This window comes from Primulina huaijiensis, unplaced genomic scaffold (assembly GCF_012295235.1).
Source record: "Primulina huaijiensis isolate GDHJ02 unplaced genomic scaffold, ASM1229523v2 scaffold25443, whole genome shotgun sequence".
NCBI classification, from domain to species: domain Eukaryota; kingdom Viridiplantae; phylum Streptophyta; class Magnoliopsida; order Lamiales; family Gesneriaceae; genus Primulina; species Primulina huaijiensis.
The window spans coordinates 729036-754748 of NW_027356198.1; the positions used below are offsets into that span (position 1 = coordinate 729036).

At 37.1% G+C, this 25713-nt stretch overlaps 6 protein-coding genes across 7 annotated transcripts; 4 read left to right on the plus strand and 2 right to left on the minus strand.

The window, feature by feature from the left end:
• Nucleotides 1–428: 428 nt before the first annotated feature.
• On the plus strand, nucleotides 429–4546 carry LOC140967523 (probable serine/threonine-protein kinase WNK3). Its single transcript, XM_073428093.1, has 8 exons — nucleotides 429–849; nucleotides 1057–1094; nucleotides 1210–1437; nucleotides 1521–1744; nucleotides 1842–1999; nucleotides 2621–2804; nucleotides 2882–3019; nucleotides 3110–4546. Exons 1-8 carry the CDS (start codon nucleotides 757–759, stop codon nucleotides 3916–3918), a joined length of 1872 nt encoding a protein of 623 aa, XP_073284194.1. The 5' UTR covers nucleotides 429–756; the 3' UTR covers nucleotides 3919–4546.
• Nucleotides 4547–5200: 654 nt separating this feature from the next.
• On the plus strand, nucleotides 5201–7039 carry LOC140967524 (elongation factor Tu, chloroplastic-like). The gene has a single exon (XM_073428094.1). The coding sequence runs from the start codon at nucleotides 5295–5297 to the stop codon at nucleotides 6726–6728; it is 1434 nt and encodes a 477-aa protein (XP_073284195.1). The 5' UTR covers nucleotides 5201–5294; the 3' UTR covers nucleotides 6729–7039.
• A 1590-nt stretch (nucleotides 7040–8629) lies between these two features.
• Nucleotides 8630–11319, plus strand: LOC140967531 (pentatricopeptide repeat-containing protein At3g48250, chloroplastic). Its single transcript, XM_073428111.1, has one exon. The coding sequence runs from the start codon at nucleotides 8728–8730 to the stop codon at nucleotides 10588–10590; it is 1863 nt and encodes a 620-aa protein (XP_073284212.1). The 5' UTR covers nucleotides 8630–8727; the 3' UTR covers nucleotides 10591–11319.
• On the minus strand, nucleotides 10706–16989 carry LOC140967532 (pachytene checkpoint protein 2 homolog). 2 transcript variants are annotated; one of them, XM_073428113.1, is made up of 14 exons: nucleotides 16716–16989; nucleotides 16537–16600; nucleotides 16268–16374; nucleotides 16021–16088; nucleotides 15459–15562; nucleotides 15257–15361; nucleotides 14698–14787; nucleotides 14565–14589; nucleotides 13693–13762; nucleotides 13537–13607; nucleotides 13357–13447; nucleotides 12368–12501; nucleotides 11488–11616; nucleotides 10706–11103 (listed from the first exon to the last, which is right to left on the minus strand). In XM_073428113.1, the coding sequence occupies exons 1-14, from the start codon at nucleotides 16876–16878 to the stop codon at nucleotides 10963–10965; spliced, it is 1362 nt and encodes a 453-aa protein (XP_073284214.1). In that variant the 5' UTR covers nucleotides 16879–16989; the 3' UTR covers nucleotides 10706–10962. The 2 variants fall into 2 exon arrangements, with proteins under 2 accessions (XP_073284214.1, XP_073284213.1); XM_073428112.1 differs by having other exon boundaries at nucleotides 14514–14589.
• Nucleotides 16990–18176: 1187 nt separating this feature from the next.
• LOC140967595 (uncharacterized) lies at nucleotides 18177–18602 on the plus strand. The gene has a single exon (XM_073428207.1). The coding sequence runs from the start codon at nucleotides 18177–18179 to the stop codon at nucleotides 18600–18602; it is 426 nt and encodes a 141-aa protein (XP_073284308.1).
• Nucleotides 18603–20879: 2277 nt separating this feature from the next.
• LOC140967514 (protein JOKA2-like) lies at nucleotides 20880–25630 on the minus strand. The gene is made up of 6 exons (XM_073428064.1): nucleotides 25400–25630; nucleotides 23158–24348; nucleotides 22788–23039; nucleotides 22339–22488; nucleotides 21232–22017; nucleotides 20880–21122 (listed from the first exon to the last, which is right to left on the minus strand). Exons 1-6 carry the CDS (start codon nucleotides 25430–25432, stop codon nucleotides 21117–21119), a joined length of 2418 nt encoding a protein of 805 aa, XP_073284165.1. The 5' UTR covers nucleotides 25433–25630; the 3' UTR covers nucleotides 20880–21116.
• Nucleotides 25631–25713: the final 83 nt, after the last annotated feature.

The window sequence follows — 25713 nt, forward strand, 5'->3', positions numbered from 1 at the left end:
TTATGACATTGTCTCAATATTCAATTAGTATCCGATTCTATCCATAAAAAATATTATTTTTTAAACAAAAACTCAAATATGAGACCGTTTCACATGTCAATCTTGAAAGGCTAATCTCTAAGTCGACTCGATTCATAAAAATTATTTTTTATGTTAAAATATTATTTTTATTTATAAATATGGATCGAGTCAACCCGTACAACGTTTTATAAAAGAGTCATTCTTGTCAAAAAAATTGAGTTAACTCGATCTCATATTTACTAATTTATTATTACGTTATCAACTCTTTTTCTAAAATTTTTAAAAAATAAGATTTTTGTAAGACGATTTCACATATTTATTTGTATGAGATGAGTAAATTTGATTTATATTTTAAATAAAAAATAAAGTTTTGACATAAAAATTAATGAATTTACCTCTAGATTTGTTCCAAATAGAAATAGAAAAGAATAGCCTGAGATGACAGGAGTTTGCTTCCTCGTTTCGATCAAATCTTTTTCTATGTTGCCAAATCCCACGTATATGTACACATATACATATGTTATATAAGACTCAGAATATAAAATTCCAATTCAAATCTCACAGAGTTGAGAAATTCTTACATATTTTGTTCGTATTCCATATTTTTAATCTTCTTGATTCCAATTCGAGTGTCAACTAGTTTAATCAGCCGCAAATACTCCAAGTTTTCGTTTTTAGATAGATCTGAATCTGCGAGGTCTTTTGTTTCTGTAATTTTTTTCATTAACTGGGACAATGCCGCAAGATTCCGTGGCGGAATCCGACCCCGAAGATTCCGATTCCGAGCCTGAGTTTGTTGAGGTTGATACCTCTGGTCGCTACGGTCGGGTGCGTATCCTTCTTAGAGTTTCTCTCAATGCTTTGATTTTAAATATTATGTAATCATAGCTAACGGTGCAATTCAAAGTTTGGGATGATTTGCGTTTGCGTCAGGTGGTTTTTTTTTATTTTGGAAGCGATCATCTTTCTATCATAATTTAATCATATGCTCTCTGCTTGCTGATTTTCAATTTGTTGTGACGTGCAATTTTGTAGTATAAAGAAGTGCTTGGCAAAGGAGCTTTCAAGAAAGTGTACGCTTTTCTGGAATTCCTGCTGCTTCAATTTATCTGTTTATTAGTACATATACAGAATTTGACTAATTATGGTGTTTTTGTGGGTCATGCCTTTTTTATGCTGTCAAAATAGATATAGGGCATTCGATGAACGGGAAGGAATAGAGGTAGCTTGGAATCAAGTTAAAATTGCTGATCTCATGAGGAATTCCGTTGACTTTGAGAGGTTGTATTCCGAAGTTCACTTACTAAAAACCCTCAAGCACAAAAATATTATCAAATTCTACAATTCTTGGATTGATCCCAAGAACGAGCACATCAACTTCATAACCGAAATTTTCACATCGGGGACTCTGCGGCAGTATGTTGAAATTTAAGTGCTTATTTGATTTATAGAGTTGGACGTGGATGGTGTATTGGGAGCTGAATCTGGTTTCTGTTTAGGTATCGGAAGAAACACAAGCATGTTGATGTGAGGGCACTGAAAAATTGGTCAAGACAAATCCTGGAGGGGCTTTCTTATCTTCATAGCCATGACCCACCTGTTATTCATAGGGACTTAAAGTGTGACAATATTTTTGTCAATGGAAATCAAGGGGAGGTGAAAATTGGTGATCTAGGACTTGCTGCTATTCTTCAACAGGCACGTTCAGCTCATAGTGTTATAGGTGACGTTTGATTTACTTGTATTTTTATTGTTTTTATGTGGCATGCGATAGGTGTTTATACCTTGAAGGTAATGATGTAATGTGATTTTGATACCAGGCACACCGGAATTCATGGCTCCGGAGCTTTACGAGGAGGAATACAATGAACTTGTAGATATATATGCTTTTGGAATGTCCTTGCTGGAGCTAGTGACCTTTGAGTATCCATATGTTGAATGTGCTAATGCTGCTCAGATATATAAGAAAGTGACAGCAGTAAGTCATTTGTTACTCTCGGTGTAATATTTGAATCTTTTCTGTAATCAGCATGTTTTTCAGTTTGAATATGTATTATAATGCTTTTTTTCCCTTTAGATTCATTCTTCAGTACTAGTTTTTATGGGGACCGCTGTGTGGTATGGGGTATTAAAAGAAATTAGCCCCTGACTAATGAAGGTTCTCTTATCAAAATAATTGCCTGAAATTATGTTCACGCTGTCATGGTTGTTCATTAGAGTACTTCTCTAAAGAGTCACGTGGACCTCGCATTTAGATACTTGGATGTTTGGTGTTGAAATTTTTTTTGTACCACAAAACACTCGACTCATCTCCATCCTATTGGAGTTGGTCAAATATTCTGTTTGTGATCCACTTTTATTTGCATGGTTTGTTGTTGATCTTCTTGTCGCACTAAAACTAAATTATCAGTGAGATCCATAGCTCTACGATTTTGATGTTAGAAGCCTAGGAAGAAGGAAAAGTAATAGTTTATTGCTTCTACTTTTATGCAAATTTTAGTTGCCCCAATTTGGATCGAGGAAAAGTTTACTTATATTTTCTTGACTTCTCTTCTGCACCCTGCAACCACGTTGTTTTTCATTGTTCCCGCTTGAACAGGGAATAAAACCTGCATCATTGGAAAAAGTTAAGGATCCTGGGGTTCGGTCATTTATAGAGAAGTGCATTGCAGAAGTCTCTGAGAGGTTGTCGGCAAGAGAACTTTTGATGGACCCATTTCTCCTACCTGATGAGGAATCTGGAAGTAGAGGTCGCTGTTTGCAATCCCAACCCTTGGATGCAGGTACATGTGACTGGTTTCCGCCATTTCTTTATTGGAATTCTGTCGTCCTTCCCAGTTTTGACACTTCATATTTGAAGATGACAATGGCAATCAGCTTGACCGAGGAAAAAACTCTGAAGACTCTACGCCCGAGGGAAGTCGAGATTTCACGGTGCATGGTCAAAGAAAAGACCATAATACAATATTTTTGAAACTTCGAATTGCAGATTCATCAGGTTATGTTTTTTTCCTTACTCAGCTGATTCAGTGTTTTTTTTTTTACAAAGAGTTCCCTCATGGGTGCAATTGGTTTTCTTCTTGAGCAGGTCATATTCGAAACATTCACTTCCCATTTGATATTGAGGTGGATACTTCAACTGCTGTTGCTAGTGAGATGGTTGAAGAGCTCGACCTGACTGATCATGATGTCTCGCTAATTAGTGCAATGATTGATTCTGAAATCCGATCTCATATTCCTGATTGGGCGCCTATAAAAGCCTCTGGTGACAATGTTAAAGGTGAGATTATTTCAGAAAGTGCTGAATCTGGAGCTGTGGATGATGCTTCCCCCATTACTAGTGATTCTGGCCCATTTGTTCTGGAAAGATTACCATCCGGTCGGAAGTATTGGTCCGATTCACCCAAAGCTAGTGGGGAAACCTCACCACTTAGGCCTGGGCCATCTACCTTGTTGGCAGAGTCAGTAGCCTCTGGATACTGCTTGTATGAAGAAAATTTACAATCTCCTAGTGGCCATAGAGATATGGATCCTTACCATTTTACTTCCTCGTTCGGTCATGTGGAATATTATTCTGATTCTGATAATAATGTGGAGGAAGCGAATTCTGGACCCCCTGATTCAGAAGTTGCTGATATTCCTGCCAACCGTTCTTATTCGCTTGAGAAAATCTTGATACAACACGAAACAGATTCAACTGACATCAAAATTATTGTTGATAAGCTAGAGCATCTATTGGAGGAGCAGCTTAGGGAGCTAGGCGATCTTCATAAGAAGCATGAAATAGCTGTTATGGATCTTCTGAATGACCTTCCCCAAGAGACTCGTCTGGAGGTTCTTAGCTTCTGCCATCAAAAGTTAACGGAACTTAAGTTGCACCATACATGGTACAAGTAATCATTGGTATCGAAGTTCCTGGTTGATGTAAGTCTTGCAATCTGATCTGGCTCAGCCGAAGAAATTAATTTGATTTGTTCTTTATTCCTGTCGTTTTCATCCTTATCTTGCGGGTTGAAGATATTCCAGAACGATCAATGCTTCTTCTAACCAGTGAGAGTGCTAAAAAAACTAAGGTCAGGTAAATGAAAGACGTTTAGTAAGGACCCGTTCTTGATCCCAGCTTTTTGCTTCTTGCTGCTCTTGTTGAAGTGGACCAGGAAAACCACGATTGTAGCTCGAACACATATGCCATAGATAAGGACAATGCTGCTAGGTGATATATCATTAAATATTTATCTTATTTCAAACTTGAATACCTTTAATATATTTCTCTCTATTCCACAGATAATCTAGCTTTCTCAGAAAAGTACAAATGTATATAGCTACATCTTTGTGTATTAACAACTTTACATGGCATTTATTCTTGAATCGACTATCGTTGTTGTCCAAAGAGACTACTTGTTATTTTACTGGTGAGATTGTTCGAGGATGACGGGAAATTGTTTATATTTGTCTGTGCCGTAAAGAAAAGTACGTTGACAATGGTTGTTATAGTGGGTGCTGTGTTTCTTTGCAGTTTAGTATATATTGGTTGTAAGCTTTAGCCAGTTATTTGAAGCCTTCTATTTCTTTTTTTCTTTATCGATTCAATAATTTAAGGACTGAATAATAATTTGTATATAATGTCATTTACTATGGCAATATAAGTTACATTAAAAGTAATAAAGCTTGTATACATATTCTTTATTGAATTACAACCTGTTCTTGCACGGAGAAATTTGTTAAATAATTTCGGTCAACTTTTTTTTAAAAAAAACGACATCCTGAAGTGTATTTGAAATATACTTGAAGAGATCATTTTCTTAAATAAAGAGTGACCGATGTATAAAAAAATACATCTCTTGCACAAACTGGCAGAAATTAATTTTCAAAATTAATATGAGCTTGGACCTTGTAATTTTTTTGTGGCCTAAATTTTTGAACGTGGACCAAAAGTAGACTCAAATTTTTGTGGGCTTCCATTATTTAGTGCAGCTCATTCAAGTCACAAGAAATGTATTCGATCATACCTCAAAGAAAAACATATATCTCATTAAATTATTTTTGAATTTAAAGAATCGCATATTCCATTTGTTGTAAAGAAAATTAAAGAAAAAAATAAGAGAAACTATAGGAATTGATATTTAGTGCAGCTCATTCGTGGATTGGATAGGAATCGCACGAAAGGCCATATTTGCTCTACCAAACATATAACACGCTCACACACTTTTGTTATCCCTCCAAACCCCATCCATCGCCACTCTCCTCTCTTCTCCTCTCAGCTGTCGCCGCCCATGGCTTCAATTTCCGCAGCTGCCGTATCATCGACGACCGCCACAAAATTGGGATATCCCTCCGCCCATTCTCTCTCGAATCCCATTTCTTCAAAACCCACCAAAGTCATCCTATCCTCTTCCTTCACACCCTCCTTCTCTACTACCCTCGTCCTCCAACCCACTACTGCTACCACGGCGCCGCTCCGCCGCTTCACAATTCGCGCAGCGCGTGGAAAATTTGAGCGCAAAAAGCCCCATGTAAACATCGGCACAATTGGCCATGTCGACCATGGGAAAACCACCCTCACTGCTGCGCTTACCATGGCTTTAGCTTCCGTTGGTAACTCTGCTCCTAAGAAATACGATGAAATCGATGCTGCCCCTGAAGAGAGAGCTCGTGGGATTACTATTAATACAGCTACCGTTGAGTATGAGACTGAGACACGACACTATGCTCACGTTGATTGCCCGGGACATGCTGATTATGTTAAGAATATGATTACTGGAGCTGCCCAAATGGATGGAGCGATTTTGGTGGTTTCTGGGGCTGATGGACCAATGCCGCAGACGAAAGAACATATTTTGTTGGCGAAGCAAGTTGGGGTTCCGAATATGGTGGTTTTCTTGAATAAAGAAGATCAAGTCGATGATGAGGAGTTGATTCAGTTGGTGGAGCTTGAGGTAAGGGAGTTATTGTCTTCTTATGAGTTTCCTGGTGATGATATTCCAATCGTTTGTGGTTCTGCGTTGCTTGCTTTAGAGGCTTTAATGGAAAATCCCAAGATTAAGAGAGGGGAGAATAAGTGGGTGGACAAGATTTACAAGTTAATGGATGAGGTAGATGCTTACATTCCTATTCCTCAGAGGCAGACTGATTTGCCATTTCTGATGGCGGTTGAGGATGTTTTCTCGATTACGGGTAGAGGGACTGTGGCTACCGGTAGGATAGAGAGAGGGACTGTTAAGATTGGTGATAATGTGGATCTTGTGGGATTGAGGGATACTAGGTCCACAATTGTGACAGGAGTTGAGATGTTTCAGAAGACTTTGGATGATGCCATGGCTGGAGATAATGTTGGGTTGCTGTTGAGAGGTATTCAAAAGCTTGATATTCAGAGGGGTATGGTGCTGGCAAAGCCGGGAACCATCACTCCACATAAGATATTTGTGGCAATTGTTTATGTGTTGAAGAAGGAAGAGGGTGGAAGGCATTCCCCTTTCTTTGCAGGATATAGACCTCAGTTTTACATGAGGACTACTGACGTGACGGGGAAGGTGAATTCCATTATGAATGATAAGGATGAGGAGTCAAAGATGGTGATGCCCGGTGACCGTGTCAAGATGGAGGTTGAGCTAATTATGCCGGTTGCTTGTGAGCAGGGAATGAGATTTGCCATCAGAGAGGGAGGCAAGACTGTAGGCGCAGGTGTCATTCAGTCCATTATTGAGTGAAGTGGATGATAAATGGAGGACCATGAATTGATCTATACTTGGTATTGTGCATTTGAACTAATGAGATACAGGTGACCATGGATTGATCTTCCCTTGGGAGTGCATACATTTTCAGTTAATCGTCATCGATTATTCCCTTTTTGGTTTACTTTTGTTATGCATTAGTGTATTAGTTTAGCTTAAGAACATCATTGTGATAATTCAATGAAAGATCCAATTTGTTTTGCTCCTGTTGTTCTTAGAGCAACTTATATCCACCTTGTTAAGTGATTCTGCTCTGGAGAAATGAGACAATTTCCTTATTTTCTTGATTGCTTGAACCCACCAAAGACAAAATAACTGCAGGTTATTTTAGGAAACAGCTTTGGGAAAGCTAAGGGAAGCATCTAAAATGAGTTTGGTCTGTCCCATTTTGCCTTTTGACAAGGTTGTGAATTTTGAGATTTTGCTTGTCGGAAAACATTGGTATTCCCATCATTGTTCCATATAATGGCGGCTGAGTAAGGAGAACATATGAAAACTCACAATTTATATAGAATATATGTGTATTGTATTGTCTTCCTGAAATAGCTTTGTTGATTCAATCTTTGAACTTCTATTTATATTTCAGGTGCAATAAATGCTTGATATTCGTTGTTTGTGTCCATGAATTTGTAACCATTAATCATCTGGTTACTCACTTAGTTCAATGTCTACTGATCAGTGCATTACCTTAGACTAAATTTGGAAAGAAGTTCTGAAGGACTAAGAGGGCTGAATAGATACAATTCAGTTATATCTTCTGGATAATTTTCTAACACTCACCAGTTTCGACCCCTCGTGAAAATATATCAGCTCTCCCATAAGAATAAATTTATGGGTGGTCCACACTTGATTATGTGCTAGTGTACTATCCGAGGACTCAACAACGTGTAAGTATGCAGAGATGCATTCCCGCACTCTTTTTTTATTTACAACGGGGAAGGGGCAGGCTCGAACACACGACCCTCTTGCCTATATCCGACTAGCAGCTTCACCTAAACACGGAGTTTACCATGGCAAGATTTATACTCAGAATTTAGCCCAGATAAGAGATGTGTAGTGAGTGGCAACAGTCGAGGTTGTAAAATATAAACTCGAACAAGGTTATTTCATCTGCAAATCGGAACTCCTCTTTTTTTTTTCCCCTGAAACCAAGTAGCATCTTCTTGATTTGGTTTTGCTTTGGCTTAACAATATCTTTAACTTTAACAACACATATTACTGACATGTTCTATCGTTCTCCACCGATATAAAACTATCCCGTCCACTCGGGAATCCTGTGACCTTTGTTCTAACTTCTGCTTTGGCCATAACGAAAAAGGAAGATTGAATCAGATGTCATTCTGGGAGATATGGTTTCTATTACAGTTCCATTTTCCGTGCCTCTTCTTATTTGGAAACTTGAATTGACAGGATAATTGTGCTTAAAAATGTATCTTTTTTATCAAAAATTATACAGCACATCTTTCACAAAGTTGTGCATGTGACCACTTAATTAGATTGTAGGACTATGGTTTGAATCATATTAAATTTGGAAGTGCGAGGAAACTTAATAAAAAAGGACCTATTACTACGCAGATAAGAATTACACAGAGATCCCATTTAGATGTTTTATTTGTGATTTGAAATGATGAATTATCAACAATATGCCGATTGATTTTATTCTCCAAATTAATCGAATCCAATAAATTACGCACAAAGACTGTATATTAAAGGTTATCCAAAACAAAAACAAAGAAACAGCATAAAATATGTATTCATTTCAAATTACATTTATTCGAAATATTCGATATTTTGGGTTTTAATTTGGAAAAAAAAAACCACGATGAATTAATAGATAATTTTAAAAGTTGTATCTAATTTCTAGTTCTAATGATTCAACCCCCCAAGCGATACTACCTTTAGGTCTGGGCCAACCCACCTATTTAAAACCCTTGAAAAACCTCTGTTCGTGGGAGAATCAAAAGAGCGAGCAGCCATGAATCATATGAAGAGAACACTCCGATTCGCTCACTCTCTCTCTTCAATTCAACTATCTAAATCTCAATCAATTCCCAAACTAGTCAACCCCTTTTCTCAATTTACACCTTTTCTTTTCGCAAAGATTCAGTCTTTAGAAAGCAGACCTCATGAGCAAATTCTCTTCTTTTCATCGAGTCCGGAATCAGTTTTCTCCCTTTTTTCGTCCGAAGATTGGAGTAAGAATTTAGATAAAGAGATGAAAGATTCAAATTTGGCTCTAACCCATGAAAATGTTGTGTTTATCTTGAAGAAATTAAGCAAAAACCCGGAAAAAGCTTCAAGGTTCTTCAAATATGTTAACGAAGATGGGTTTGAGCCTAGCTCTTCTATTTACAGTTTGATGTTGAGAATATACACAAGAAAGGATTTCTTGAAGGAATTTTGGGTCACGATAAAGGAAATGAAAGAAAAGGGGTATTATCTTGATGAAGAAACGTACAAGACGATTTTTTCAACTTTTCGTGGTTCGAAGATGGAAAACGAGGCCACAGCATTAAGACATTTTTATCAAAGGTTGATTAGAGAGAATGCCATGGGGGAAATTGTGAATGAGGTGGTTGAGATCATTAAAAGTTTGGAATGGGGCGAACAGGTTGAGAGGAAGTTGGAGGAGATGAAATTCGTGGTTTCGGATAATTTTGTGTTAAGGGTGTTGAAGGAGCTTAGAGGGAAAGGGTATCTTTTGAAAGCTCACAGATTTTTCAAGTGGGTAGAAAAGAGTTTGGGTTTCAAGCACAACAGTGTTACTTACAATGGAACATTGAGGGTTCTATGTTGGGTAGAGTCGATCAGAGAGTTTTGGAGTGTCATGGAGGAGATGAAAAGTTCTGGTTTTGAGATGGATCTTGATTCGTATATAAAGATTACGAGGCAGCTTCAGAAGAATAAAATGTTGAAGGATGCAGTGAGACTCTACGAGCATATGATGGATAGCCCGTTTAAGCCATCTTGTAAGGAATGTGATATGCTTTTACGAACGATTGCCACACATTCTAGTCCAGATCTTGATTTGGTGTTTAAAGTAGTGAACAAATTCGAGGCAGCTGGATATTTGATGTCTAAGAGTGTTTATGATGGAATTCATAGGTCTCTCACTAGCTTGGGGAAGTTTGATGAAGCGGAAAAAATTGTTCAAACTATGAAGAGTGCTGGTTATGATCCGGATAATATCACATATAGTCAATTGGTGTTTGGGCTTTGTAAAGCAAGGAGGTGTGATGAAGCATATATCGTCCTAACTGAGATGGAAAAACGAGGCTGTAGTCCTGATATCAAGACTTGGACCATATTGATAAAAGGGCATTGTGTGGCTAACGAGGTTGATGAGGCAATGCTTTGCTTTGCGAAGATGATGGAGAAGGGATTTGATGCTGATGCTGACCTAGTAGATGTGTTGGTTAATGGGTTCTTGAGTCAGGACAGAGCAATAGGTGCATATACATTGCTACTTGAATTGGTGAAAAAAGCTAGGTCACGGCCTTGGCAAGCTACTTATAAGAACCTGATCCAAAAGCTACTTAGAGGGAGGAAACTCGAGGAGGCTCTGGAGCTTCTACATATGATGAAGAAACAGAAGTACCCACCTTTTTCCGAACCCTTCGTCAAATATATTTCAAAGTTTGGGTCGGTGGAAGATGCTCAGGAATTCTTGAAGACCTTGAGTGTGAAAGAGTATCCATCTGTTTCTGCGTATCAACATGTTTTCAGGTCCTTCTTTGATGAAGACAGACATTCTGAGGCTAAAGATTTGCTATTTAAGTGCCCACATCATATTCGTAAACATCCAGAAGTAAGCAGTCTTTTTGGTTCTGCGACTTAATGTGTAGAAATGCTGGTATTTCTCTGGAAGCGAAATATAAATGGTAAGATAAAAAAACAGTTAAACCCCAAAATTATTGATAAAACAATTATATTATTGTAGAAACTCCAGCAAATATAACCACGTTCAAGTGTTTCTGCTGAAATTTGGCAATTGAGCTAATTTGTCTGATACAAATAATGAATTAATACTCCATTTCTGTAACCCTTTCCTGGAAATTGATGGGCATATAACTGAAGGGTAGAGCGACCCTTAATGGCAGCTTTCTGTGTAGCTTTCATTTGTCCAGTTTCTGAAACATGGTCCTGACATATTTGAATGAGAACCTTGATGTTGAAAGTGGTGGTGTTGCGAAAATTAATCGTAATTCAGTCAGTCCGGCGTCTCAGAACATTCTCGTTTTGCTGTTTCTATCATCTTCCGCAAGAATTTGTCTGTTCCACAGGTAAAAGGATTTGCAAGGGCCGCGTGTGCCAAAAATGGAAGTTTTCTGAGTGTTCTTCCACTTAAACCCTGCAGATTGAAATATATAACTAGCAAATGTATCCCTGACGGTGGACTTGGGAGGAGCTGAAATCTGAGAAAGATATTTGCTTGAAATTTATTTGTGGGACGCTCTTACTGTATGGACAGAACTATGATGAAAGGTTTGGTTTTCGCTTAAATTTTGGGTGATTAAATTTTAATGACATTTCAGGGAAAAAAAATAACCTTGGGACTTGTAGTTTAGCATTTCTTTTGTTTCCATGATTGTTCACAACTATGCTTCAAATCCACGCAGTGAAGATGAAGAAAATGAGAACCTTTAGCTCGAAATCATAAAATTCAAAATTTCTGGCAATTTTAATTTCTAGTCGCAGACAAAATAGAAACACTCCCAAATTTAAATGAAGTTACCTTGCATGCTTCTGCAACTTCAAGCAATTGTTTAGACAAATTTAATGGGGCTGCGGACTCCGTTGCTCCCGTTGTGGAATTTAGCTGCTCTTTAAAACTAGTAAAACTCTGAAGAAGGAGATCACCATCCTGCATGAATACCACATCTTACTAAAAGATTAGCAGTACTGCATTGACTAGTTAGTCTATTCCAACTAATACACCAAGTATCAACATGTTTAGTCCATTCCAAAGACTGTTATCCCCAACCCCATAGCGTTGAGTCGAATGGTTTTCTTTCTGCCATCAACTACATCAGATTTCCCTTAAATTGCCGTGCAAAAATATATATATTCCACATTTCCAAATCATCGAAACAGTAATCCACCCATTGAAGCATGGTAATTTGGCAATTCTGAATGAAAAAAATCCCGTGATCGATATTATAGTACAGTAAAACACGCCTCAGCTGAACAAATTAAGAACACTGAGTACTCAAAATGAGACAAAAAAAACTTCAGATCAAGGGTGAATAACCTTTTATTTTAATATATTCAAATATACTACGAGCTAAAAAAACATTTGTCCAATGGTATTTCAATATTTTGTCATTGTTCTTCTCCAACGTCAAAGTTGAGAGAGGTGGAAATCAAGTAAAACGAAATGAGCAAAATCATGGGCCGAGCTGGGCTAGTGTCAGTTGAATTTACCGAATTGGGCCGCTCTGCCACACAGTTTAGGTATACCTACAAACATTACAAATCATTTTCGTTCGTTTTGTAGCATATAAGTTAGTCTATTAAGCACTTGCCGGAAGATATATGAATCCCCTTCAACATTTACAGCAATGTCAATTAATCAAGATTTAAGAAGCCTATAACTCATCCTTGAGAATATGTACCTGGACCTGGGAATCTGATAATATTCCAGTCCGCATAAGTTCAAGCAAGCAAGATCTTAAAATTTCAAAGCGTGCTTGCAGAGTTGGAGGTCCCACATATGCCTTTATATCAGCTCGATCCACGAAAGCAATATCTGCAGCCACAAAATGATAGAAGTTCAAGCACTTGGCAAATGGGATTTCCGAACTTACATAATGTGTTTCCAGCAAACAAAAAAAAATGAAATTAACAAATTTGCGTATAACTTCGACTTCAGCATTTGTCAGATGGGTTTTTTAATCAAGAAAAACATAACATTTAAGGATTGTAGAAGCTTGAGTGATGAAGTTGAGTGGGTGCAAAAATTAAGGAAAACCACATGGATGCACTTCAATGTAGAAAATATGAGGAAAAGAAAAGAGAATTTAGCCAACAGTTGCAGCAATCTCAATTCCTTCTTTGAAAAATTAGATTCTCATATAAACGTGCGCCACCGAAAGCTTCAGTTCAGGTAACATAGTTGCATCAAACTATGGTAAGGCAAAACATAGTTGCATCAAACTTGAAAAGGCAAAACATAGTTGCATTACCGTGGTGTCATTTTCTTAACAAAGGGCAGCTTTAAGATGAATAATTTAATACTTGTCTCATCACCCAAAATATTGACCCGTGATTGTCTTCCGTAGGGATCTGATGATTCCATCTGTCTCTATACTAAAGTTTCTTTTATTTTCAATTTTTAATGAACAAACTTTGTCAGTTCCCATGCAAAACAAAGGCCAATAATCAACTCCAGACTTCAAATCCTCCACAACTGAAGGAGAATGATGTGCATCACTTACCGGCTGAAATTCATCAATTCAATGAGGTCGAACTGACATTATGTATGATACTGTGCATTAGAAGAAATTGAATGCATAAAGACCATGATGCTTGGTAAATGAAGCAGGCAATATGATAATGTGTCATACAAACATCTGATACAGGCATACACGCAATATAACCTTACCTATAGCAGCAGTTATATTTGAGGTGGTTAGAATTATCACATTGGGTGAGGACTTCAACTTGTCCATCTGGGTCAGGAGAGCGTTGACAACCTGGGAGACAACATTAAGTATTTCAAGGTATAAATGGTTCGCATGCACACTCGGTTACTTGAGGATATTCTTATGCGTGAGAAATGTACCCGGATGGAATCAGAAGGTTCAGATCCAGACAAAGCAGCCTTCCTAGCGGCAGCTAAACTTTCAACTTCATCTAGGTATTTCATTCAAAAAGATTAAGGCAGGCTTTAAGATAATTAGGCCAGGACAATTATTAATCTACCATCAAAATTTTTTACCAATCAAGACAAATACGAGATTGTTTTCTTCTTCAACCATTTCTTGAATCTTAGAGAAAAGTTTTGCAACCTGAAATCACAATAATGTAACAACAACAAACAATCAACAGTAAGGACTGGGAAAACTTAAACATGTGGTATCCCCCATCACAGTTGAAGTTGATAAATATGCAACTTCAACACAAATTTAAACATAATATGGTATGCTCTGTTATTAGCCTTAACTGTGTAAAAGAACACAGTACAACTCATCATACTTAATTTTTATAATTGAAATTCAAAGAATTGAAAGGCACCAATTCAATGATGGCAGCTTATACTTAAGGAAGATTTCGTGCAAGTTGGTTTCATTGAGCAGTAAATAATTTTAAGCTGAAGAACTAGTGCACCGGAATGCTATTTTCTCAAAATTATTGTTATCTGGATCAGGATATTATAATAGCATGATCAACATATGAAATTAAAGAAAAATATAGGATGCTTATTATGGTCTGAAACAGCCCTTGTATCCCTGGAAACAACTCAGACTCATGCTTTTCATTGTCATGAGAAATTGTAGACTTCCATCCATCTGCTAGTTGATGTCCTCTGTTTGAGGTCAATTCTGTCCATATTCAGATTAACAATCTCTAATCCTGGACATTCAGGCCCTCAGGGACAGGAGTACATTAATTTTCGAATCTACTCTTAAATGGCCATTTTGGAAGCTAAATCCCCGAATTTCTAATTATATCAATTCCAACACAGCTAAAATCTAACCTTGGGTGAGGAAATCTAGTAAGTAAAAAAGTTAAATTGAATGTAAAGGACAGTGGACTTACCAGCTTGCCACTTTCAGAAAACCATTTACTGAACAAGGAATGTGCATTAACCTCGATCAACTGGGACTGTGGGTATCTGATTTTTAAACAATATCAAATGCTGAACCGAAATGACGAAATGCAACTGCATAATGGACTAAATATGAAATGACTGCTACACATACAAAACAGTTTTTAATCATACCTGGAGCTTAAGCGTATGGAGAGTTTTTGTGCCAATGCTTTACACAGAGATGTCTTCCCCGTACCTGGAGGTCCATGAAGAAGAACAATGCTGCATAACCATTGAAAAAGGATCAGCAATCGTCTGGAATATTCTTATAGAATTCTGTAGAATTTAGTCAGACAAATTTAATCTAACAAACACACCCCTTTTAAGTAAGACATTAAACAAATACTGATGCATAAATCATAATATCTACTTCTGCCATGCATTAAAGCACTGTCCAACCCATTATAGCAGCAAAGCAACCCGTTTTCCAACCCATTTCCCATCATAACTCAAAAGAAAGGTTCAATGTCTGATTTCTGAATTACATCTAAAGAAATAAGAAATAATATGCAAGAAACATGGCCATTTTCTGATCCTAAATGATTTGTGCTTTGAACCAAATGCTAAACTAAACAAAAGAACAGATTTTTTCGTGCATATTCTGGACTTTGAACTCTGACCATAAAGATGTAATTTTTATGGTACTATTTCAAACCAGTAGTTAAATATTTCTAAAACCAATGACTCTCACCGGTTCCATGACACAAGAAAAGGATTCACACCCTTTTCAGTAAAAAGCAATGCACTCGCTGCATATCGTAGTAACCTTTGCTTCAGGCCAGATTCATAAATTAAGCTGCAAAAAGAAAATAATGATAACAATAGTAATAATAATAAACATGACATCAAGGTTCTACATTTATCAACCTAAAACGAGGTACTGCCCAACAAACCTTTCCCACAGACCATCAAATTCATTTGCGGGAAGAATCCATTCATTAAAACTAGTATGTTGGCCATCATTATTTAATTCCTCGCAAGGCCCTTCCTCACTGAGCTGAAATTGCAAAAATTAGACAACTGCAGAAATTGTTGAAAAAAAAGTCGAAATTGACCCGTAACAATGGCAAAAGGTTAAGTGGTTGAAAATCATTTCTGGAAACAGTCCTTTTTGTCCAGGTTAAGTGGTTGAAAATCATTTCTGGAAACAGTCCTTTTTTTGTCCACGATTCTTGCTTTAAAATGATTTATTTACTCTATATAAGGTGTTTACAGTCCACTTCATGCAATCAAGGTCCGAGATAACTAGTCATCAAACTAATGATGTTCCTACAGATACATATAAACAATCTAAATCATGCCTAATATAGAAAGGGTCGGTAAATTGTGTTTACTGATATAAATGGACTTGGTACGAGGATGAGGATTCATTGTTCAAGGCCATAATAAAATACATACAATCAAGAGATAAAATCAGCAATCATGCTAACGATCAGCTACAATCATAAAACTGACCTGAAAAACATGGATGACCGGTCTGACTTGCCAAAACAGTAGAACATCGTTCTTTTCGACCCACATGTCTTAAACAACAAAACGAGAAAAGGAATCAGAGTTCATAGCTGCATCTTAATTTTCAAGTATTTTAATGCAAATAACAATGAAAGAAGTGTGGAAATCCTCCTTACATTTCCAGATCTCTTTCTAAAAAAACCAAATTTGAACCAATAAAAATGATTTAAGAAAATAATCGCGTCTATACCTGAATCACATATACATATCCTTTGAACATTATCTACAAGAAATGAATTATCCACTGGAACTGGGATTGGACCATCAGCATAGCTCATGCTTCTCTTTTCGAGCATACTACATACAAGAAACCCAAGATTAAAGATTTTTAAAAAAAAATTCCAACAAAAATAAGAAAAATAAAGACAGAATGAGGTAAGAAAAGTCTCGACCTACATTATTCACACAGAAAAATTACAAATGTCTAAATGAGAAAGTTAAATACCACCGAAATTTTACCTTTCGACTGTTGACCTAACATCATCAAACCGAGCTGTACTGGAAGGTTTCAATAAAACTTCAACTGTGACAGCAATTCAAAAATATTAGGTTAATCTGGAAAAATAAATGCCACAGTTGGATTCAAAAATTAAACAAACTTAGCATGTTTTGCAAATTTACGCCGTTTTAGCTTGCACCTGAAACAAGGACTCTATCTTCGTTGAATATCGGCGGATCAGGAGGCCGAGCAGATGATGCAGCTGGAGGCTCAGTAACGGCGGCGTCTTGTTCGAGAACGCCACATTGGGCGGGGTTCTGCATGGTGATATCCATGGGAACACTCGTTTCAGCTGCTGTCATAGCAAGAAATCAGAGAAATTGAAGGTGAAGATCTGATTGCTGAAACACAAATTGATTGTCTGAATTGGGTGTTTAACTTGAAATTGAAACCGAGCGCGGGAGAGATCATTATTTTAGAATGCCTCCCTCATATTTGTATACATTTTATATTTATATTTTTAAAAAAATTTATTTTATATTTATATTTTTTTGATACATTTATATTTAAGTAGGAAGAAAATGAAATTTTAAATAAAATTCAATCCATCTTGCCGTATTTATTGGACATTCGGGCTTAGTTTGAAAGTTGGAAAGGAAAACAAAGAAAGATTTCTAATGACACATTCTCACGTCTGCTCAATCTATATTTGTGATGAAAAGTAATATTTTTGACATAAAATTTAATATTTTTCATCAAATCAACATATATCATATCATTAACAAAAAATGAGATTTTTGAATTGAAAAATATTTTTTGTATAAAAAAAAAATTTATAGGTCAAGTCGAAAATTTGTCACACAAAATTAGCATATAAGATTATATTTTAAGAGTTTTTGTGAAGAAAGAAATAGAAAATAGAAAGAAAAAAAAAAGAAGAAGATAGAAATTATGCTTTTTTTTGGGGTAGAGTTGAAATAAGATAAAAAAAAAAAAAAAAAATTTCCTTTAGGAGTCCGATGTTTTCTCCTCCCATTTCTTCCCACTACTGGGTGGAATCCTCCGTGCACTATCCTTCCATTACTTTAAAAAACTCCCAAAAGAAACTACTTTTTAACTTTTTCCTTCTATATCTTTTCTCTACATTTTGATGCTCTCGAACAAGTCTTAGCTCAACGAAGATCCAATTTGCACTTTGTGACTTATTTGGTTGAAATTGCATCTTTTTTATTAAAAAATTATCATTATTGAGATAAGGTAAAATAGAGTTAGATTTTAACCAAATATAAGCAAACAAACAAGAAAATATGACCTTACTTGAATTGAAATGATTTGAAGTCGGATGCATTCCATTTTTAATTTTTTTTTTTTCCCCTAACAAAGTTGTGAACCGATTTATAATTTCATTTGGTTTTTTTTTTTCCCTAACAAAGTTGTGAACCGATTTATAATTTCATTTGGTCTCTACGTAAGTTCCATTATTAATTCCAACTCAAGAAAAAGACAACTTAGATGCCATACATGATCCCATCTCCCCAAATTTCCTCATCTTTAATGGCAACAAGATAATTGCAGCCAAAAACTCATAAATGAGGCTCAGATTCATCCCAACACATTAGCATGGATCCATAAACATCCCCCTCACAAGATCCAAAAGACCATGAAGAAAAGCAAGATCCATGAACAAGAAAACTACGCCAATATCATCAAGGCCGTGGCACAGGCCTGGCATAGCCACTCCAGCAGCTCCATGATCGAATCCACTTCTGAGTTCGACGCTCACAGGCTGTGCTTCCGGTCGAAACCGACCCGGTTCAAGATCGAGGCTTTGCGGGAACAAGTGGTGGTGCCTGCAGGTGTGAAGAAATGGGATTTTGCTAAGTCGCTCTGGGACTCTTATGAGATCGTGAATGTATCTAAGAAGTTGGAGAGATGCTTGTTGAATATGGATGATCCGTTTTCGGAATCGAACAGGGTGAAGCGGGTTCTTGTCAAGAGGCGGAATGAGAGCAAGAATAGCCTGAGGAATTTGTTCCAGATATCTTCGAGGAGATTCAATGAAGTTGGTTTTTCGTCAAAAGGGTAGTCTTGTTTTATCCCTGTATTGCCGGTTTCAGAAGCAAATTAAAGGCCCTTTTTTGAGTGATCTTTCTTATGGTGAAAGTGAAGAAATTTCGTGCTATTGTCTTAGAAAAGAAGGGATTGATCATGTAATCTTCATGGTTCCGAAGTCTTGTTAATCCATGTTTTTCATAGCTGTCTTATTGCATAAATATGTTATCGCTTCTTTGGTCATCGATTCAAGCTTATGGGTTTGATGGGAGGACACTTCTTCCAGCCAAAATTTGACAAAACTTAAAACCATATATGCTCGCAGCATTATATGGATATGGAGTTTTAAAAAATAATTAACTGATTTTATTAGTCACCTTATCAGTTGAATATATAGTCGAACTTCGGTATCTCGCAGTGTTGGATCGATGTTAATGACTTATGATGTAATTCAAGTTATTCATGTGCATGAATATCAACACATAAGTAGATAGGCATGTTAGTAAGGCGCATAGTTGTAGGACAACGTTAATAAACATTATTTAGGTTGCCACACTGCCTGCTTTATATCAATCCATATATATTCCAACCTTAATACCTCTTAAATGTTTCCCATTTATCAAAAGTTTGATGCTTCTTCTGAATGAATCCATTGGCCTCGATATCGACATCGGCCTCCTCATCATGAACTTCATGTTTCCCATTCTTATCGATCTCCTCATGTTCAACAAAATGAAATTTCTTGTTTAATTCCGGCACACCATGATGCCCTTTTTTATGATGATGATTCATAACGTGAATATTCTTCTGGTGATGATCCTCATACTTGTCAGAGCCGAACATGGAGTCGCTCTTGAGACCATGGTAGGCAGCTGGGGCGTTGACGAAGGCATGGGGAGCTTGAGAGACGATGTGCGGCATTAGGACATATTCATCGTCGGAGATGGAATCATCTTTGGCGTAATATTGGGTAGAGGTGGTGTAGTAGTCGTGGTGTTTTTGCATTTTCTTGGCTTGTTTTAGTAGTCCTAGTTGCCTGCCCTGGGAGAGTTGTGGAATAGAATTCCAAATTTATAGGTGGTTCATGTCCAAAAGATATTCCATAGTGACTAGCGACAGATCCAATAATTTAGTCGATACATGAAAAACTCGAGGGAGGGGTTGCGAGGAAACATTATAAATTTATATTGCTTTTATGTTTACAATCTTATATGATTAGTTAATGTCCATCTCTCCGGGAGTTGAATTTTTCCTTAGGTTGGCATGAATCAGATTCTTGTCTTTCGTCCATTTTCATAATATTTGAATGATGTTTCTAGGGAATCTTAAATCATCATCGGCCGAAATCTTTGTTCGCGGAGAAATTATGTATTGAATCGTAAATTCAAGACATGTAAATTGATTTGGTTTCACAAACCGAGGAAGGATATCTAGATAGACAAAATAGCAGTCTTTCTAGCGAAAGATTTTTTGTACATCTGTCGTGTTTTTTCTCATATAATTGGTCAAGTTTTAGTTTTAGGATTCCCAATGCATGATGTAAATTTCTATCAAAATATGAGGGACCGTTGGTGATAGGAAATGTAAGAACTAATCCAGACGAAGCATAGACCAACCCGGAACATGGATATACTTGCACCATACCATAATTGGAGTTTGGGAGAAAAGATTGTTCTTTCCAAGGAATATAAAAAAGGGGATTCTCCAGCACTAGTGAGATAATGAGACAACCAAAAAAAGCACAAAAAAAAGAAAAAAAAAAGAAACAGAATATGAAATAACCAATGCAGAGCCTAATAGGTTTCATTAAATTGACTTATAAATCCCACTTTTAAAGCAATGGAACAGTATATTCACTGACTACTTTTGGCTTGTTTCTGATCATCTAAAATTACTTGTACCTAAATAAGATGAGATGTAATGTAAAGGGGAAATTCGCAAAAGTCACCTAAAATTTCAACATAAAGACACAATGACATATATGATCTCTATGCTTTGATTCTCATTTTAACTGAACACCATAGATCACAAAAACCTATAGATTTTCAAAGACAAAATATAGAGCTTTAGTCGAACGCATCGTGGCTACGTTCTGAGTTGTAAATTTAGATTTGATTTATTTATCTATAATTTGAAATCAATATATGTTCGAATGGAAGAAAAACCTGTAAAATACAATGCTTCGGAACTATAAAGACATTTGATTTGAGCTATGAATATGAAATCAGCCGGACCTGAGCACAACAAAGTGGGAATAGGATAGTTTGTTTTTCTGTATGCAACATAAATAGGTTTCATTCCAGGAAACAGATAAAACAGTTCAAAACCGAACATGAGATATGTTAACAACGGACAAACAAGTTCAACCAGCACAAATCCAAATAAACAAGATACATAAGAGACCGAGAACTAGAAACAAGCTCGAACAATTTATTCATGTCGGATGTTCCCAATGTTAAAAGTATGATATATTACTACCTCTTCTCCAGAAATAAAATCCATGGCACAGCACCTGATGCTTCTATTTTCTTCATAGGCAGTTTCTTTGTCATTTCTACGCCATGAAAAACATGAATCAGCAATCTCTTTAAAAACATAAACAGTAAGAATTCACACTCCATATTCTTCTGTCAGAGCAATATAAAAATTTGAATGGAACTTACCATTTCCTGGAGCTCCTCATAGAAAGAATTCCACCCAGAACCTTCACACAGATCTTCGAGTGTTTTTTGCAAATCATACTCATGAAACCTCAAAATCTCCTTATTTAAATCAACCTGCTTGAAGCCCATCTCCTCGAGTTCTCTCAGAAGTTTCTTCTCTAATCCTTCCATACCTTGAAGCTCTTCTGTGTTTTCTCGTGTGTTTCCAGCAGCAGGTGGGGGCCAAGAATTGAGCAAAGGTGGTGATGTTGAAGTATAGAGCAAAGCCGGATGTGGAGGAAAGGTCGCCGGAGGTGGAGGCGGTGGCGGTGGCGGTGGTGGTGGATAGAAAGCATGTGGTGGCGGAGGATAGAGCAGAGACTGTGGTGGTGGTGGAAGAGGATAGAACGCAGGTGGTGCTGGTAGAGTATAGAGTAATGGTGAAGTTTTAGGAAAGATCACTGGAGGTGGTGGAGGTAGATAGTGCACATACGGTGGAGGGTACACTGGTGTTGCCATATCCAACTGATCAATAACAGGATAAAAAATCGATGAAGGGGCAGTTGGGGCCAAGTTTGTAGCACCACTACCTACCATTGAACTTTCAGAGATAGGAAACTTCGTATCATGTTCAATATTTGGCAGCGGTGTAATAGGTTCAAATACTTCCACCGGGTGACTTTCTTCCACCAGGGGAGCCATAACAGCATTATTGATTTCGGGGCCAGTTAAGACATCGTTTACCAGAGGCAAATTTAGGTTCAAGCCTGGAACACCATGTCGTATCTTTCCAATGGTAGCATGAACCTACAGGTATGAACAAAATATCTGTCGATTTTCCTAGTAGATAAATAACATGAAGAAGAAAGACAGAAGAGTACAGGATTTAAGTTGTTCGGCTATAAAAGCCTACATCCACGACAAAATGCCAAAAGGTCAAAATATCTTAGGGTGGATATTTCTTAACTACATTACAATAAAATATAAAAAATCATAATCTTAAAAAAAAATTGATTCCAAAAAAAAAATAGCATCAATGTTTTATTTTTGGCAGATCAATGCAGGTACTTGACGATGTGCGTGACATAACAACGAGAGAAATGATGATGTCACATAAAAGTGACCAACCTGGATGTGAACCCAAACACGTTGCCCAAACGTTTGCCCAGAGGGTGCAGCCATTCTCCAATAAGAGACATATCGACCCGGAACTTCGGGAGAAATGAAATCAACAGCAACATCAAGCTCCTGGTTGACTGCCAGACCAACTGCAGGGACCTGACATGACACGAAACTCATTGTGGCAAAGAAAATCACTTAAATAATTAATGATGAATTCAGTAAACTTTCAAGAACAAAGGCATCGAGAAAACAGTTGCTATAATTCATTTGATGACCCAAAGAAAGTTATGCTTTCACCACTTAAAAAGGAAAAAAATAAGGATATGGTACCAGATGAAATAAGAGAGCACCGAGAAAGTCAGCACAAAATAATGGGACATACAAACCCAAAGAGAGAAGCTTACCTGTATAGATGGCAATAGAATTTATATAAAATCACAATGAAGAAAACTCGCCTTTAATTCCACAGAAAATGTGTTGCTCAACTTATCTCCTCCAATCCAAACAAGTTGTGTCTTCTCGGGCCAAACAACTGTACCACTGTTCCTCATACGCCAAATCTTGGTAAATGAAGTTAAAGGTGTTATAAGAGCACCATCAATCATGGTGACATCCACAATGAAGCAGCTATCTAGCTTGGATACACCTGGATTAACTTCCATACCCCTGTGAACCTGTGACTCCAACGAACAGTGCCCCTGGGCATGCTGATTTAGGACAGGAGTATAGGACACAAGGTACATCACAGGCAACACAAATTAGCAGAAGAACAGAAGTGCTAAAATAAAGAAAACAAATAAATAAAGGATTGATGAAAAAGCATACAAAATCATGCAACCCCTTAGACGGCCACTGATGTGGATGTATTTCAGGGAGATCAATTCTGTTGTAGGCATTATCTTTCCCCGTCATTCCATTGACATCATTTTGACTTATGTTCCTCCCGAATGAGACTGCCTGAGAAGCAGGTTGTGGTAAAGCAGCTGAGATGTTTTCCACAGGTATTCCAGAAAGCTGACACTCGTAAGCATGAAAAGGACTGAAAAATGAGCCCGGGAAGTTATTAAAACTACCAGGATTAGGAACAATGAGTGAGTGCGGAGAGTTTCCAAAATCACATGGGAATCTATGTTTGGTTCTTCCATCTAAAGGATCACCCTTCACACGATCATGAGCACCAGAAAATGCTGGGTTTGGTCCAAGGTGAGGCCCACTAGCCTTATTGTCCTTCTCTTCTGTAGAAACATCATTTGCAACAAAAGGAGCATTAAAAGAAGCGCATGAAGGTTCAACTTTCACCTCATGGATTTTCATGGTTGAGACAGACTCAAGTTTTGGTGAGTCCTCGTTATTCCTGGACAACTGCTTTTCAGATCGTCCTTGCAATTGGGCCTTCAATGGGGTGGGATCAACCTTGGATGAATCAGTCTCTTTGGTCTCTGTCACGGTTGCCTTACTTTCAGGAATGTCATTTTGTGCGGTAGGGCGCAGTTTCGCTTGGGGTCCTGAAATACGGGAAAGATAGGACAATCCCACTTCGGAAAAGTATTCAACAACCTCCGCAATACCTGGAGTTATACCAGGAGCAGAAGAAGACAGTTTAGACACCAAATCAGTGGAGAGCTTTGCAAGTGTCTCACGTAGAGGATCCGGTATAGTTTTTAGAATTTCAGAAACACTAGAGTTGATGTTTTGAAACTGTTGTTGCACTTCAGGGGAACTCAAGGGAGTAGAAGATCCAGTCGAACAAATAAATGGAGAGCTGTTCTTTTCTTCATTTATTGTAACCGTAATTCTCAAAGGATCCAGGCCCTGTTCCACCGCATCGAGGAGATCATCATCATCAACAAGAGTAACCGTCTCACCATCTTCATCAATGTAAGTAAGTGTGAGCCCAGTATCAGTAGCAAAGTTGAAAAGGATACGAATCTTATCTATCAGTTTGTCCATACTGAGATCCAGTTTATCATCCATAACACTTGCATTAAAACGCCTGAGAAAATCCCCATATTTTACCTGTCAAAATGTTGAGTTTCGTGATCAGGGACAGTGATTGTAAAGGTGAACACAGACTGGATATATAAAACCAAAAAAGTAAATTAAAAGAATATTTATCACAAACTAAAATGCAGACTGACAGCTTCCAATGTGTACACACAAGGGTAACTCAACAAAAATTTAGATAGCACTCGTAACTAGTCAGATCTACTAAAGGATAAAGGCGTTCAAAAATCTTATCGTGGATCAATGCTCATACAAAAAGCAGAAGTTCACATTATTTTTCAGAGACACTAAAAACAGAATGAGGTAAAACATTTGCTTTGAATAACTGATTCGTAGTTATTAAGAACAAGAGAGTTTACACATTCCAATGAAATTAATTCCACCATCCTTTCTTGATTGGAGAGGCATGTCACATGTAAATGGAGAAAAAAATCGATACTGTAACATTGAAAAAAGAATTAACATTTTACAAACATTTAGGTTGTGATGAATTGCTCAAAAATTAAAATAAAAAATCGTTAATTTCCATAAATTTAGAAGAAAAACACATACAAAAGACAGATTGAAAATATGATTAATTCAATTAATTGTTACTTTTATATCATTTTAGCGTATATTTTGTTCTTATTTTTTCAAATTTCATTCATATTTTAATTTTCAACCCCACGTCTTCTTATTATTTTATTGCAGCTTAAAAAGAACTTGATTTCTTTAACCCAAGTATATTTTACATAAGGATATGGATTCTAACAACATCATCGTTAATTAAATTTTTTCATTAAATTCTTTGTCAACATATTTTCAGAAAGTATTCTTCAATCTAAGAAAAGGGAACGTATTCAGCCTGAAAATATAATCTTGCGACCTTTCGTTCCAAGCATCGACAGATAGAGTCAGCAATTAACCTTAGCCAATGATCATGCAACAACAACTGAAGCGCACGTAAAACCCAAATCATTCACAAGAATGCACAAACACTGAACTCACGAACACAGCCCAGAAATCATACACAAGCCAGTAAATCATTGACAAAAAAGAGAGAGAAAAAAAAAAGAAAAATAACCTTGATCACCAAAGTAGAAGCCTCCATATCCATAGCAGGGGGGCCAAACCCAGAATCGCCGCCGCCGAAGAGAGCCCTTCTGCTCCTTTTTCCTGTGTACGTATATCAAATATACACAACAGAATTCAAGTAAGAAGACCCAGTCTTTTCAAAGAAAATCGGAAACAAATCATCAAACGCGAAGAAATCAGGAGTTTTATAGTGTGGGCTACTCTTTATATATTCATTTAGTCATGCAGGCTCTCTTTCCTTGCTTCCGAAGAAAGCGAACGGACGAAGGAAGCCAATTAGTCGCCGACTAAGGAGGAATTTTT